At 37.4% G+C, this 16,707-nt stretch overlaps 1 protein-coding gene across 22 annotated transcripts in view; it reads right to left on the reverse strand.

Annotated features, from left to right (window-relative positions):
- Window positions 1-16,707, reverse strand: part of STXBP5L (syntaxin binding protein 5L) — a 452,700-nt gene that overhangs the window by 32,016 nt on the left and 403,977 nt on the right. For all 22 annotated transcript variants that reach the window (XM_078352051.1, XM_078352048.1, XM_035274086.3 and 19 more), the window contains one exon: window positions 8,595-8,834. In XM_078352051.1, coding sequence (XP_078208177.1) covers window positions 8,595-8,834 — 240 coding nt within the window. The remainder of the gene's footprint in view (window positions 1-8,594; window positions 8,835-16,707) is intronic.

Consider the following 16,707-nt stretch of genomic DNA (forward strand, 5'->3'; position numbering starts at 1 on the left):
AAAAAATCAATAAATCCAGGAGATGGTTTTTTGAAAAGATCAACAAAATAGACAGACCACTAGTCAGATTAATAAAAAAGGAAAGAGAGAATAACCAAATAGATGCAATAAAAATGATAAAGGGGAAATCACCACAGAACCCACAGAAATCCAAACCATCCTCAGAGAATATTAAAAACAACTCTATGCACATAAACTAGTAAACCTAGAAAAAATGGATAAATTCCTGGATACTGGCATTCTCCCAAGCCTAAACCAGGAAGAAGTCAAAATCCTGAATAGACCAATAACAAGATCTGAAGTTGAGGTAGCAATTAAGAGCCTAACACACACACAAAAAACCCAGGTCCAGATGGGTTCACAGTGGAATTCTACCAGACACACAAAGAGGAACTGTTACCATTCCTCTTGAAACTATTCCAAATAATCCCAAAAAAGGGAATCCTTCCCAAATCATTTTATGAGACCAACATCATCCTGATACCAAAACCCGGGAGAGATGCAACAAGAAAAGAAAACTTCAGGCCAATATCTATGATGAATATAGGCACAAAAAATTTCAATAAAATACTGGCAAGCCGATTGCAACAGCACATCAAAAAGCTTATCCGCCATGATCAAGTAGGCTTCATCCCAGGGATGCAAGGCTGGTTCAACATACACAAGTCTATAAATGTAATTCACCACATAAACAGAACCAAAAACAAAAACCACATGATTATCTCAATTGACGCAGAGAAGGCCTGTGACAAAATTCAACAGCCCTTTATGCTAAAAACCCTCAATAAACTTGGTATTGATGGAACGTATCTCAAAATAATAAAAGCTATTTATGACAAACCAACAGCCAATATCATACTGAATGGGCAAAAACTGGAAGCACTCCCTTTGAAATCTGGCACTAGACAAGGATACTCTCTCTCACCACTCCTATTCAATATAGTACTGGAAGTTCTAGCCAGAGCAATCAGGCAAGAAAAAGAAATAAAGGGTATTCAAATAGGAAAGGAGGAAGCCAAATTATCTCTATTTGCAGACGACATAATAGTATATCTAGTAGACACCATCGTCTCAGCACAAAATCTCCTGAAACTGATAAGCAACTTCAGCAAAGTCTCAGGATATAAAATCAATATGCAGAAATCGGCCGGCTGCGGTGGCTCAAGCCTGTAATCCCAGCACTTTGGGAGGCTGAGGCGGGTGGATCACAAGGTCAACAGATCGAGACCATCCTGGTCAACATGGTGAAACCCCGTCTCTACTAAAAATTACAAAAAATTAGCTGGGCACAGTGGCACGTGCCTGTAATCCCAGCTACTCAGGAGGCTGAGGCAGGAGAATTGCCTGAACCCAGGGGGCAGAGGTTGCGGTGAGCCGAGATTGCACCATTGCACTCCAGCCTGGGTAACAAGAGCAAAACTCCGTCTCAAAAAAAAAAAAAAAATCAATATGCAGAAATCACAAGCATTCCTCTACACCAATAACAGACTTAAAGAGAGCCAAATCAAGAACGAACTGCCATTCACAATTGCTACAAAGAGAATAAAGTATCTAGGAATACAACTACCAAGGAACATAAAGAACCTCTTCAAGGAGAACTACAAATCATTGCTCAATGAAATAAGAGAGGACACAAACAGATGGAGAAACATTCCATGTTCATGGTTAGGAAGAATTAATATTGTGAAAATGGCCACACTGCCCAAAGTAATTTACAGATTCAACGCTATCCCTAACAAGGTACTAATGACCTTCTTCACAGAACTGGACAAAACCACCTTAAACTTCATATGGAACCAAAAGAGAGCCTGCATAGCCAAGTCAATTCTAAGTAAAAAGAACACAGCGGGAGGCATCACACTACTGGACTTCAAACTATACTACAAGGCTACAGTAATCAAAACAGCATGGTACTGGTACCAAAACAGAGATATAGACCAATGGAACAAGACAGAGGCATCAGAGGCAACACAACATATCTACAACCATACAATCTTTGATAAACCTGACAAAAACAAGCAATGGGGAAAGGATTTCCTGTTTAATAAATGGTGTTGGGAAAACTGGCTAGCCATGTGCAGAAAGCCGAAACTGGACCCCTTCCTGACACCTTACACTAAAATTAACTCCAGATGGATTAAAGACTTAAACATAAGACATAACACCATAAAAACCCTAATAGAAAATCTAGGCAAAACCATTCAGGACATAGGCATAGGCAAGGACTTCATGAACAAAACACCAAAGCATTGGCAACAAAAGCCAAAATAGAGAAATGGGACCTAATCAAACTCCACAGCTTCTGCACAGCAAAAGAAACAATCATTAGAGTGAATTGGCAACCAACAGAATGGGAAAAATTTTTGCAGTTTACCCATCTGACAAAGGGCTGATATCCAGAATTTACAAAGAACTCAAACAGATTTACAAGAACAAAACAAACAAGCCCATTCGAAAATGGGCAAAGGATATGAACAGACACTTTACAAAAGAAGACATACATGAGGCCAACAAACATATGAAAAAATGCTCATCATCACTGGTCATTAGAGAAATGCAAACAAAACTACATTGAGATACCATCTCACGCCAGTTAGAATGGTGATCATTAAAAAATCTGGAGACAACAGATGCTGGAGAGGATGTGGAGAAATAGGAACTCTTTTACACTGCTGGTGGGAGTGTAAATTAGTTCAACCATTGTGGAAGACAGTGTAGCAATTCCTCAAGGACCTTGAAATAGAAATTCCATTTGATCCAGCAATCCCATTACTGGGTATATATCCAAAGGACTATAAATCATTTTACTATAAGGATGCATGCACACGAATGTTCACTGCAGCACTGTTTACAATAGCAAAGACCTGGAACCAACCCAAATGCCCAACAATGATAGACTGGACAGGGAAAATGTGGCACATATACACCAGGGAATATTATGCAGCCATCAAAAACGATGAGTTCGTGTCCTTTGTAGGGACATGGATGAATCTGGAGAACATCGTTCTCAGCAAACTGACACAAGAACAGAAACTGAAATACCGCATGTTCTCACTCATAGGTGGGTGTTGAACAATGAGAACACATGAACACAGGGAGGGGAGCACTACACACTGGGGTCTGTTTTGGGGAATAGGGGAGGGACAGTGGGTGGTGGGGAGCTGGGGAGAGATAGCATGGGGAGAAATGCCAGCTATAGCTGAAGGGGAGGAAGGCAGCAAATCACACTGCCACGTGTGTACCTATGCAACTATCTTGCATGTTCTTCAGATGTACCCCAAAACCTAAAATGCAATTTAAAAAAAATGTGGCACATACACATCAAGGAATACTATGCAGCCATGAAAAAGGATGAGTTCATGTCCTTTGCAGGGAAATGGATGAAGCTGAAAACCATAATTCTCAGCAAACTAACAAAAGAACGGAAAACCAAACACCAAATTCTGTCACTCATAAGTGGGAGATGAACAATGAGAACACATGGACACAGGAAGGGAACATCACACACCTGTCAGGGATTGGGAGGATAGGGGAGGGATATCATTAGGAGAAATACATAATATAGATGATGGGTTGTTGGGTGCAGCAAACCACCATGGCATATGGATACCTACGTAACAACCCTGCATGTTTTGCACAAGTATCTCAGCACTTAAAGTATAATTTTTAAAAAAGTAAGCAAAATACATGAACAGGCATTTTTCAAAAGAAGACATAAAATGGCCAAGAAACATAAAAAATGCTCAACATCGTTAATCATCAGAGAAATGGAAATTAAAGCCACAATAAGATACCATCATACACCAGTCAGAATGGCTATTACTAAAATTAACAAAAATAGACATTGGCAAGGATGCAGAGAAAAGGGAACACCTATACAGTATTGGTGAGAATGTAAATTAGTACAACCTTTATGGAAAGCAATATGGAGATGTCTCAAAGAACTAAAAATAGAACTACCTTTTGATCAAGTGATCCCACTACTGGGTATTTACACAAAAGAAAAATAATCATATCAAAAAAGACAAAAGCATGTATATGTTTATTGCAGCATTATTTACAATAGCAAAGTCATGGGATCAACCTAAGTGTCCATCAGTGGGCCACTGGATTAAAAATATGACATATATATATATATATATATATATATATATATATACACACACACACACACACACACACACACACACACACACACATATATGTATATATATATGCACGCCATGAAATACTACTCAGCCATAATAAAATGAAATCATTACCTTTGCAGCAATGTGGATGCAGCTGGAGACTGTTATCCTACATGAAATGACTCAGAAAGTAAAAAACTGCATGTTCTCACTTACAAGTGGGAGCTAAACAATGGGTACACATGAATATATGGAATACAATAATAGATACTGATAAGTCCAAAAGTTTAAATATTGAAACCTATAAATGGGGAGTGTATATGTTGATTATTCTGTATGAGGCCTTTACTTTTCTTGTTAAGTCAAATATAATGATCATGTTTAAGTATGTTATTGTATTAGTTATATTGCAGTTTGTAAGAGATAAATTGTGTGAATTTCAAAAGAATATTTGAAATATACTCATATAGAAAGGTCTTAACTAAATAACACGTTAATAAAGTTTTTCATCAAGGTTTAGACTTAGGATTAAAAATATTATTCTTCTAATTTCAATTAAATAATTTCCAGACAAAGCCTATTAACCAGTTTTGTGTTATATCTGTAAGACAGCACATTAACCCATTTTCATATTTATATAATTTACTAGTTCTTCATCAGAGAAGTGGACTTTAAAGGAATTGAATGCTGAAAAATAAGTTTGACTTAGGGAGCAAGGCTGGGACAACTCTAGAGTAGACAGGGTAGAGTAGACACTGAATTTCCAAAAATGGAAATGATGAAAATAATACTGGTATATGACCAATATGAAGGCAGTGAGTAAAAGGGATCAGAAAAAAAGAAATTAAGATTATGGAGGCTATTTATGTATTATGATAGCTATTAATTAAATTTCTGTTAATATTCTATTTACAGAAATGAAAGAGTGGTAAAAATAACTAGTTTGGAAATTGATATGTTTTGGATGTTTGTCCCCTCCAAATCTGATGTTGAAATGCAATCGCCAAGTTGGAGGTAGGGCCTAATGGGAAGTATTAGATTATGAGGACGAATCCTTCATGAATGGCTTAGTGCCATTTACTTGGTGATTAGTGAGTTCTCTCTCTGATAAGATCTGGCTGTTTAAAATTGTGTGGTATCTCCCTACTTTCTCTCTTGTTTTTACTCTTGTCCTGTAATGTGCCTCTTCCCCCTTTGCCTTCCACCATGATTGGAAGCTTCCTGAGGCCTCATCAGAAGCTGAGCAAATGTCAGAACCATGCTTCCTGTACAGCCCAAAGAGCTGTGAGCCAGTTAAACCTCTTTTCTTTATAAATTACCCAATCTCAGGTATTCCTGTATAGCAATGAAAAAGCAGCCTAACACTGAAGTAAGGAGAATAAATTTATACTGGAAAATCTTGATTTTTATCATGAATTTAAATCTTGAGTTTGATTATGAGGAATATATATATATATATATATATATATATATATATTACAAATATATATATATTACAAAGCAGTGCTAGGTACTTTGTATGGCAGAACTGATAATTATAGAATAATTTTTAGTTGGCAGCATAAAGAGTTAAGTAGAAATAAATAAAATTTAAAATGAGTTTTAACAAATTTCTCACTGAGTTGCTAGTGGGGAGTAAAATTCCTATAGGAGGAAATGAGTGGTGGGAGAGAGACAGAGAAAGGACAAAGTTTGCTAGTGGCAGAATTTTCATTTTTGTTCCTTTATGGTTTGATTTTTACAATTATAAAATTTAAAATTTAAGACCTAGATCTTGAGAAAAAAACAACAGTGTTTTGCATCACTGTCAGCACCGACAATGGAAAAAGGAAATGCCCCTGAATCCAAACCTTCTTTAATAGTTTCCATAAGCTATGGCAGCAACCATAATAAATAAACATTACCCATAATAGTTCCCATAAGCTTGGACAGTAACTCATGAGTATAGGAAGAAAACTAGATATTGTATGGAGGGTGAAGACTGGACAACTATTACAGACAATAAGAGCTCTGAAAGAGGAAGCACAAAATTTTCTACTTTAAATTTAAACTGGCTTCTGTCACCTTTATCTTTTCTTACATTTCTATCCTCTTTTCTTTATATTGCCATAAATTATGGCTCTCATGTAGGCTTTCTTTCTTGTAATGGTTAATTGTAGAACAAATCTGGGAACCCAGACTCATAGCTTTATACATACCTTTTTTTGAAAAATTAATAGAGTGTGTTTTTAAGAGCAGTTTCAGATTTCAAGAAAATTAAACAGATAGTATAAAGGGTATACCCCTTCTGTCACTTCCTTTATTATTAACATCTTGTATAAATGAGGGATATTTGATTTGATTAATGAACTAATTTATTATTATTTTTTATTGAGACAGGGTCTCACTTTGTCACCCAGGCTGGAGTGCAGTGGTGAGATTACGGCTCACTGCATCCTCATCACCCTAAGCTCAGGTGCACATCACCATGCCCGGCTAAGTTTTAAAAATTATTTGTAGAGATGTGGTCGCATTATGCTACCCAGACTGGTCTCGAACTCCTGGGCTCAAGCAATCCTCCTACCTTGGCCTCCCAAAGTGCTGGGATTATAGGTGTGAGCCACTGTACCCAGCAATTAAAAAAAATTGTTTTGGTAGTGACGGGGTCTCACTACGTTTCCCAGGCTGGTCTTGGATTCCTAGCCTCAAGCAGTCTTCCTCCTCCAGCCTTCCAAAGTAAGAGATTATAGGCATGAGCCACTGTGCCCGGCCAATGAATTGATGTTGACACATATTATAGATAGCGGTAACTAAAGTCTTAAAAGAATAGTGACATAGAGACGTGGAGAAGATAGCTTCCCATTAAATCTCATTAAATAGATAAGGAAAAAGTTTTCAAATACTTACAAAATAATGCCAAAAGTTAAATCTATACTTATTTTGTATTTTGCCATCATTTTTGATCTAAGTATGTGGGCTAAAAATGACAAAGAACTTCCCTATAATATTGAGAGATCTGTTTTATTAGTCAAGGGATTGCTTATTTCTATGCTTGTGATACAGAAAACCACATTTGTTAGAATATTTCTAATTGGGACATTGTCTTTCACTTAGGGCTTTAAGCTTGTATGACAGTGGAAGTTGATTGTACCTCTAAACTTGTGAGGAGTAGGTACCACATCATACCTACTCATAGGTTTAAATGAAATATTGATCAGCTATTATTAAGCACAATTAATGGCATAAAAGAGGTTTTCAATACTCATTTTTAGAATAAAACAACATTCCTGTTCTCTCTCCCTCTTTTTCTTCCTCTTTCTTTCTTTCTCTCCTTAAAAAAAAAACAAAAACCATTCTATCTTAAACCAATCTTTTATAAAAAAATAAATAAACTTGTGAGGAATGCCTGGTATGTATTAGATGTCCATATGTATAATCTTTTATTGAGTTAAAGAATAAATTTAATTAATAATTAATAATTTATTATGATCTCACTGATTTGACTCCAACTAACTCACAAGTCAAAAGAATTGTGTATATTTCCTTGTAATTAGGAATACAGTAAAAGGTATCTTCTCATTGTGAACTATATGTTAAAATGATCATCATAATTTGTAAAAAGAAATCTGAATTTGCCACATTAGTAGAGAACTGACTATTCTACCTACAATTTTGTCATATGAACTTAGCACATCGATTAAAGAAAACACAACTATAACCTTCTACATAATATATATCCTTTTAAAATAAAGCCCCTATCATATGGATTAATGTATTTTTTAACTTAAAAACTATCTGAAAATTTCTTATAAAGGAAACAGGGAAACAATAAAATTAGTGATAAGAACAAATTAGGAATAACAGGAGGAATCACACTCATCTCTTCTTCAAAAAGAAAAAAGATAATTCAAGGAGGAAGAGAATACAACATATGCTTGGCAACAATACTTATAACATTGGTCAAATTCTCTAGGCGCTAGTACGAAAAGGAAAGGAATTGTATGGCATGCCTTTGAAACAAGATGGGAAGATTATAAAAGACTTTAGAAATCCACTTTAGGTCAGACAGCTTCTAGCTTAATTATTCTGAGGTCTTCAAGGATAATGTAAAAATACTCACATGCTCTGATCTGGCATGGAACTTTGGATAAATGCTTCAATTTGTTAAAATAAATTTAAGTTTTGCATTAAGGTTTTCCTCAGTGCTTTTCAGGAACTTATTTCTCACATCATTGTTTAAGTTGGCACTTTCACAGTTTACTGCCAAAGCAATGCTTGTACTCTTTTATCCCAAAGGAAAGGTATGTTACAATATGAAAAATGTTGGGATGATATATGATGTATAAAATTCTTAATAGTTCCCACGTGCAGAATACTTACACTCATAACCTTTTCTCCAAATCAATACAAATTTATGTTTTACAATACCTTATATCTAAATTTGAAAAAGTAACAGTGAATGAATGAATAAATACAAACTCTTACCACTTGGCAATACCACAATCGGCTCTGTAAACCTTTGTTCATCTGCTAATGGTAGATTGAGGGAGATAATTAACACCATTCCCAAACTGGTTCCAACAAACAGACAAGGAGAGATGGTAGAGTCATTTTTCCGTGCAAATGATTCCATGAAGTATAGTGCTGTAATTGCTTCTTTAGAATCTTTGTCAATACTGGAGATGCTAGAGCTTCTAGAACGATTATAGGAATTTTCTCGGTTTTCTATGGAAATAAATAAAAAAACCCCACAAAATTGTTAGTGTATGTCCACAACAAGTAAGGTCAGATTTAATATATAAAAACCAAAATTAGAGGCTGGCAAGATGGCCAAATAGGAACAGCTCCAGTGTGCAGATGCCAGCGAGATTGACGCAGAAAACAGGTGATCTCTGCATTTCCATCTGTGGTACCTGGTTCATCTCATTGGGACTGGTTGGACAGTGGGTGCAGCCCAAGAAGGGCAAGCCAAGGCAGGGTGGGGCACTGTTTCACCTGGGAAGCACAAGGGGCCAGGGAAATCCCTCTCCTGGCCAAGGGAAGCCATTAGGGACTGTCCCCTGCACTCCAGCCCAGATACTGTGCTTTTCCCACGGTCTTCACAACCCACAGACCAGGAGATTCCCTCTGATACCTACAACACCAGGTCCCTAGGTTTCCAGCACAAAACTGGGCCGCTGTTTGGGAAGACACCAAGAGAGACAAAGCAGTTTTTTTTCATACCCCATTGGTGCCTGGAACACCAGCATGACAGAATCGTTCACTCCCCTGGAAAGGGAGCTGAAGCCAGGGAGACAAGTGATCTGGCTTGGTGGTTTCCCCCACCATGAAGACCAGCAAGCTAAGATCCACTGGGTTGGAATTCTCACAGCCAGCACAGTCGGAGCTTGACCTGTGACATTCGAGTTTGGTGAAGGGAGGGGCATTCACCATTGCTGAGGCTCCAGTAGGCGATTTTAACATCACAGCTGGGAAGTTTGAACTGGGTGGAGCCCATAGAGCTCAGGAAGGCCTCTGCAGGCAGACTGTGTCACTAGATTCTCCTCTTACTGGGTAGGGCATCTCTTAAAAAAGGCAACAGCCCATCACGGACTTACAAATAAAGTTCCCACTTTCCTGGACAGAGCACCTGGCAAAAGGGGCGGTTGTGGGTACAGCTTCAGCAGACTTAAATGTCCCTGCCTGGCAGCTCTGAAGAGAGCAGTGGATCTTCCAGCACAGCAGTCAAGTTCTGATAAGGGAAAGACTGCCTCCTCAAGTGGCTCCCTGACCCCATGTATCCTGACTGGGAGATAAATGCCCCTAAGGGCCGACAGACACCTCATACAAGAGAGCTCTGGCTAGCATCTGGTGGGTACCTGTCTGGGAAGAAGCTACCAAGGAGTAAACAGGCAGTAATCTTTGCTGTTCTGCAGCCCCCACTAGTGATTCCCAGGCAAGCAGGGTCTGGAGTGAACCTCCAGCAAATGAAAGCAGACCTTTTTTATTTTATTAAATTGCTGGGTGCAGTGGCTCACACCTATACGACAAGAGTAGAAGGGTCTGACTGTTAGAAGAAAAACAAACAAACAGAAAGAAATAGTTTCAACATCAACAGAAAGGATGTCCATTCAGAGACCCCATCCAATGGCCACTAACTTCAAAGACCAAAGGTAAATAAAATCCATGAATATTGGAAGGAACCAGCATAAAAAGGCTGAAAATTCCAAAAACCAGAGTACCTCTTCTCCTCCAAGGGATCACAACTCCTCGCCAGCAAGGGAACAAAACTGGACAGAGAATGACTTTGATGAATTGACAGAAGCAGGCTTCAAAAGGTGGGTAATAACAAACTTTTCCAAGCTAAAGGAGCATGTGCTAACCCAATGCTAGGAAGCTAAGAACCTTGAAAAAAGGTTAGACAAAATGCCAACTAGAATAACCAGTTTAGAGAAGAACATAAATAACCTGATGTAGCTGAAAAACACAGCAAGAGAACTTCATGAAGCACACACAAGTATCAATAGCTGAATTGATCAAGCAGAAGAAAAATTATAAGAGATTGAAGATCAACTCAATGAAATAAAGTGAAAAGACAAGATTAGAGAACAGAGAGTGAAAATAAATGAACAAAGCCTTGATGAAATACAGGATTATGTGGAAAGACCAAATCTATGTTTGATCAGTGTACCTGAAAGTGATGAGGAGAATGAAACTAGGTTGGAAAACACTCTTCAGGTTATTATTCAGAACTTCCCCAGCCTAGCAAGACAGGCCAACATTCAAATTCAGGAAATACAGAACACCCACAAAGATACTCTTCAAGAAGAGCAACCCCAAGACACATAATTGTCAAATTCACAAGGGTTGAAATGAAGGAAAAATGCTAAGGGCAGCCAGAGAGAAAGGTCGGGTTACCCACAAAGGGAAACCCATCAGACTCACAGGGGATCTCTCGGCAGAAACCCTACAAGCCAGAAGAGAGTGGGGGCCAATATCTCTAAAGAAAAGAATTTCCAACCCAGAGTTTCATATCCAGCCAAACGAAGCTTCATAAGCAAAGGAGAAATAAAATCCTTTATGTACAAGCAACTGCTGAGAGATTTTGTCACCATCAGGCCTGCATTACAAGAGCTCCTAAAGGAAGCACTAACCATGGAAAGGGACAACTGTTACCAGCAACTGCAAAAATATACTAAATTGTAAAGTCCATTGACACTATGAAGAAACTGCATCAACTAACAGGCAAAATAACCAGCTAACATCATAATGGCAAGATCAAATTCATACATAACAATATTAATCTTAAATGTAAATGACTAAATGCCCCAATTAAAAGACACAGATTGGCAAGTTGGTTAAAGAGTCAAGACCCATTGGTGTGCTGTATTCAGGAGATGCATCTCAAGTGCAAAGATACTCATAGGCTCAAAATAAAGGGAAGAAGGAATATTTACCAAGCAAATGGAGAGAGAGAGAAAAAAAAGCTGAGATTGCAATCCTGGTCTCTGATAAGAGACTTTAAACCAACAACAATCAAAAGAGACAAAGAAGGGTATTACATAATGGTAAAGGGATCAATGCAACAAGAAGCGCTAACTATCCTAATTATATATGCACCCAATACAGGAGCGTCCAGATTCATAAAGCAAGTTCTTAGAGACCTACAAAGACACTTAGGCTTCCACACAATAATAGTAAGAGACTTTAATACCCCATTGTCAATATTAGACAGATCAATGAGAAGAAAATTAACAAGAATAGCCAGGACTTGAACTCAGTTGTGGACCAAGTGGACCTAATAGACAATTACAGAACTCTCCACCCCAAATCAACAGAATATACATTCCTCTCAGCACCACATTCATCACATTTACTCTAAAATTGACCATATAGTTGGAAGTAAAACACCCCTCAGCAAATGCAAAAGAATGGAAATCACAAGAAACAGTCTCTCAGACCACAGTGCAATCAAATTAGAACTCAGAATTAAGAAACTCACTCAAAACCACACAGCTACATGGAAACTGAACAACCTGCTTCTGAACGACTGTTGGATAAATAATGAAATGAAGGCAGAAATAAATATGTTCTTTGAAACCAATGAGAACGAAGACACAATGTACCACAATTTCTGGGACACATTTAAAGTAGTGTGTAGAGGGAAATTTATAGCACTAAAAAGAAGGGAAGAAACATAAAATTGACACTGTAATGTCACAATTAAAAGAGCTAGAGGAACAAGAACAAACAATTTCAAAAGCTAGCAGCAGACAAGAAATAACTAAGATTAGAGCAGAACTGAAGGAGATAGAGAAACAAAACCCATTCAAAAAAATCAATGAATCCAGGAGCTGGTTTTTAGAAAAGATCACAAAATAGATAGACTACTAGCCAGACTAATAAAGAGGAAAAGAGAGAAGAATCATATAGATACAATAAAAAATGATAAAGGAGATATCAATAACAATCCCACAGAGATACATACTACCATTGGAGAATACTATAAACACATCTATGCAAATAAACTAGAAAATCTAGAAGAAATGGATAAATTCCTGGACACAGACACCATCCCAAGACTAAACCAGGAAAAGTCAAATCCCTGAATAGACCAATAGCAAATTCTGAAATTGACTCAGGAATTAATAGCCTACCAACCAAAAAAGTCCAGGACAAGACAGGTTCACAGCTAAATTCTATCAGAGGTACAAAGAGGAGCTGGTACCATTCCTTCTGAAATGATTCCAAACAATACAAAAAGAGAGACTCCTCCCTAACTCATTTTATGAGGCCAGCATCATCCTGATTCCAAAACCTGGCAGAGACGCAATGGAAAAAGAAAATTTAGGCCAATGTTCCTGAGGAATATCAATGCAAAAATCCTTAAAAAAAATACTGGCAAACCGAATCCAGCAGCACATCAAAAAGTTTATCCATCATGATCAAGTCAGCTTCATCCCTGAGATGGAAGGCTGGTTCCACATACACAAATCAATAAATGTAATCCAACACATAAACAGAACCAATGAAAAAAACCACATGATTATCTCAATAGATGCAGAGAAGGCCTTTGACAAAATTCAACAATGCTTTATGCTAAAAATTCTCAATAAACTAGTTATTGATGGAATGTATCTCAAAATAATAAGAGCTATTTATGACAAATCCACAGCTAATATCATATTGAATGGGCAAAACCTAGAAGCATTCCCAGCACAAGACAATGATGCCCTCTCTCAACACAGTATTGGAAGTTCTGGCCAGGGCAATCAGGCAAAAAAAAAAAAAAAAAAAAAAAGAAATAAATAAAGCATATTCAATTAGAAAAAGAGGCAGTCAAATTGTCTCTATTTACAGATGACTTGATTGTATATTTAGAAGACCCCATTGTCCCCAAATCTCCTTAAGCTAATAAGCAACTTTGGCAAAGCCTCAAATACAAAGTCAATGTGCAAACCACAAGTATTCCTATGCAATAATAACAGACAAACAGAGAGCCAAATCATGAGTGAACTGCCATTTACAACTGCCACAAAGAGAATAAAATATCTAGGGATACAACTAACAAGAGACGTGAAGGACTTCTTCAAGTAGTACTGCAAACCACTGTTAGAGGAAATAAGAGAAGACACAAACAGATGGAAAAATATTCCATGTTCATGGATAGGAAGAATAAGTATCATGAAAATGGCCATAATGCCCAAAGTAATTTATAGATTCCATGCTATCCCCATCAAGCTACCACTGACTTTCTTCACAGAATTGAAAAAAAAAAAAACACCTTAAATTTCAGGTAGAACAACCCTAAGCAAAACAAAACAAAAAAACAAAGCTGGAGGCATCACGCTACCTGACTCCAAACTATACTACAAAGCTACAGTAACAAAAACAGCATAGCATTGATACCAAAACAGATATATAGACCAATGGAACAGAACAGAGGCCTCAGAAAGAATGCCACACATCTACAACCATCTGATCTTTGACAAACTTGACAAAAACAAGTAATGGGGAAAGGATTCCCTGTTTAATAAATGGTGTTGGGACAACTGGCTAGCCATATGCAGAAAGGTGAAACTGGTTCCCTTCCTCACACCTTATACAAAAATTAACTCAAGATGGATTAAATATTTAAATGAACGACCCCAAACCATAAAAACTCTAGAAGAAAACCTAGGCAATACCATTCTGGACATAGGCATGGACAAGGTCTTCATGATTAAAGCATGAAAAGCAATGGCAACAAAAGCCAAAATTGACAAATGGGATCTAATTAAACTAAAGAGCTTCTGCACAGCAAAAGAAACAATCATTAGAGTGAACGGGTAACCAACAGAATGGGAAAAAATTTTTGCTATTTACCCATCTGACAAAGGGCTAATATCCAGCATCTACAAGGAACTTTAACAAATTTACAAGAGAAAAACAAACAACCCCATCAAAAAGTGGGCAAAGGATATGAACAGACACTTTTCAAAGCAAGACATTTATGCAGCCAAAAAACATAAGAAAACAAACTCATCATCACTGGTCATTGGAGAAATGCAAATCAAAACCACAATGAGATACCATTTCACACCAGTTAGAATGGCAATCATTAAAAAATCAGGGGACAACAAATGCTGGAAAGGATGTGGAGAAATAGAAATACTTTTACACTGTTGATGGGAATGTAAATTAGTTCAACCACTGTGGAAGATGGTGTGGTGATTCCTCAAGGATCTAGAATTAGAAATACCATTTGACCTGCAATCCTATTGCTGGGTATATACCCAAAGGATTATAAATCATTTTATTATAAAGGCACATGCACATGTATGTTCATTGTGACACTGTTTACAATAGTAAAGACTTGGAACCAACCCAAATGTCCATCAGTGATAGATTGGATAAAGAAAATGTGGCACATATACACCATAAAATACTATGCAGCCATTAAAAGGATGAGTTCATGTCCTTTGCAGGGATATGGATGAAGCTGGAAACCATCATTCTCAGCAAACTACTACAAGAACAGAAACCAAAACACTGCATGTTCCCACTCATAGTTGGGAGCTGAACAATAAGAACACATGGACACAGGGAGGGAAATGTTACACATGGGGACCTGTCAGGAGGTGGGGTGATAGGGGATGGATAGGAGGGGGTTGGGGGGATAGGGGAGGAATAGCATTAGGAGAAATACCTAATGTAGATAATGGGGTGATGGATGCAGCAAACCACTATGGCATGTGTATAACTGTGTAACAAACCTGCACGTTCTGCACATGTAACCCAGAACTTAAAGTATTATAACTATAATAATATAAAAATAAAATTATGAGGAGGAAGTAAAATTTCATTGTTTGTTAATTGACCTGGAAGGCAGCTTATCCAGTTCACCAGCTTATTTTGACGATGGAGCAACTGAAGTCTAGAAGTATATTTCATAAGCTTAGGCAGACCTAGGACTAGAACTGGAGTCTCCTGAGTCCCTGTTCAACATTTTTCTTTCTCTATGTTAACTCACAAGTTAGTTGAAATTCTTTTATCTAGAAAAAATATTCAGTTTAAATAGTAACAGTTACAAGAATTTCTGATATCACTTAAATTGTGCTTCCCTCCTACCTCTAAATTGTTGGAAGTATCCCTAACAGTTTCTTGTCAATTCCAACTTGCTGACAATATTGTGGCTATTGGCATGAAAGGGCCTATCTGGATCACAAATCTTCTGTGGCAAACATATTCTATAGCTGGAATAATCACAATTGTAAAAATTAACATTTCTACCAAGGCCAAAATGCAAATTTTATCCCCTGGAACTGGTTTCAGGCTGCTTACCTTTAATTCAAATTTAGTCCTAAATCTGCCTAGGGCTAAATAAAGAGTATAGACTATATGCCATCCTGTTAATAGTGGTAATCTTTCTGAGAGTGCTTCAGCTCACTTAAAGGAAACAGGATGGTTTCAGGTTCTCCTCTCATCAACACTTGTACATGTGTACACTCCAGTAAGCATAAACTCATACAACTCAGTGAAATGTTTTCAATATTGTCCTGCTCTTATAATCACCCCACAGTACAAGTTCTTCATATTTTTCTTTCTACAGCCTTCACTCTCTTTTCCCTCTTGATAGGTACACATGTAACTCATAATTGTTATAGAAAAAGGCTAAATATAGGTTCCTCAGACTATTTTATTTTCTGGGAAACAAAATATAGTATTCCTAATTTCTCCTTTTTATCTCTCAGGAAATTTATAAAAGTAATTGTTTGTGATAAAATTTAGAGATGAAAGGGAGCTTGGAGGTTATATATTTTACAGATTTGGAGACAGAGTTCAGTAATTTTCTCAGAATCTAGACAAATTAGAGGTAGAAGTATCTAAAATTCAAAATTCCCAAGACCACTCTGGAGAACATAGTGATTACTTGAGGCCAGGAGTTCAAGATCACCCTGGGGAACATAGTGAGACACTGTCTCTATAAAAACTGAAAAATAAGCTGGATGTGGTACTCCAGCTGCTTTGGAGGCTGAGGCAGGAGCATCACCTGAGTCCAGGAGTTAGAGGCTGCAGTGCATATGATTTATCATTGTAATCCAACCTCAGCAACAGAATGAGTTCCTATCTCTTAAAA

The sequence above is a fragment of the Callithrix jacchus genome, chromosome 15 (assembly GCF_049354715.1).
Source record: "Callithrix jacchus isolate 240 chromosome 15, calJac240_pri, whole genome shotgun sequence".
NCBI classification, from domain to species: Eukaryota; Metazoa; Chordata; class Mammalia; order Primates; family Cebidae; genus Callithrix; species Callithrix jacchus.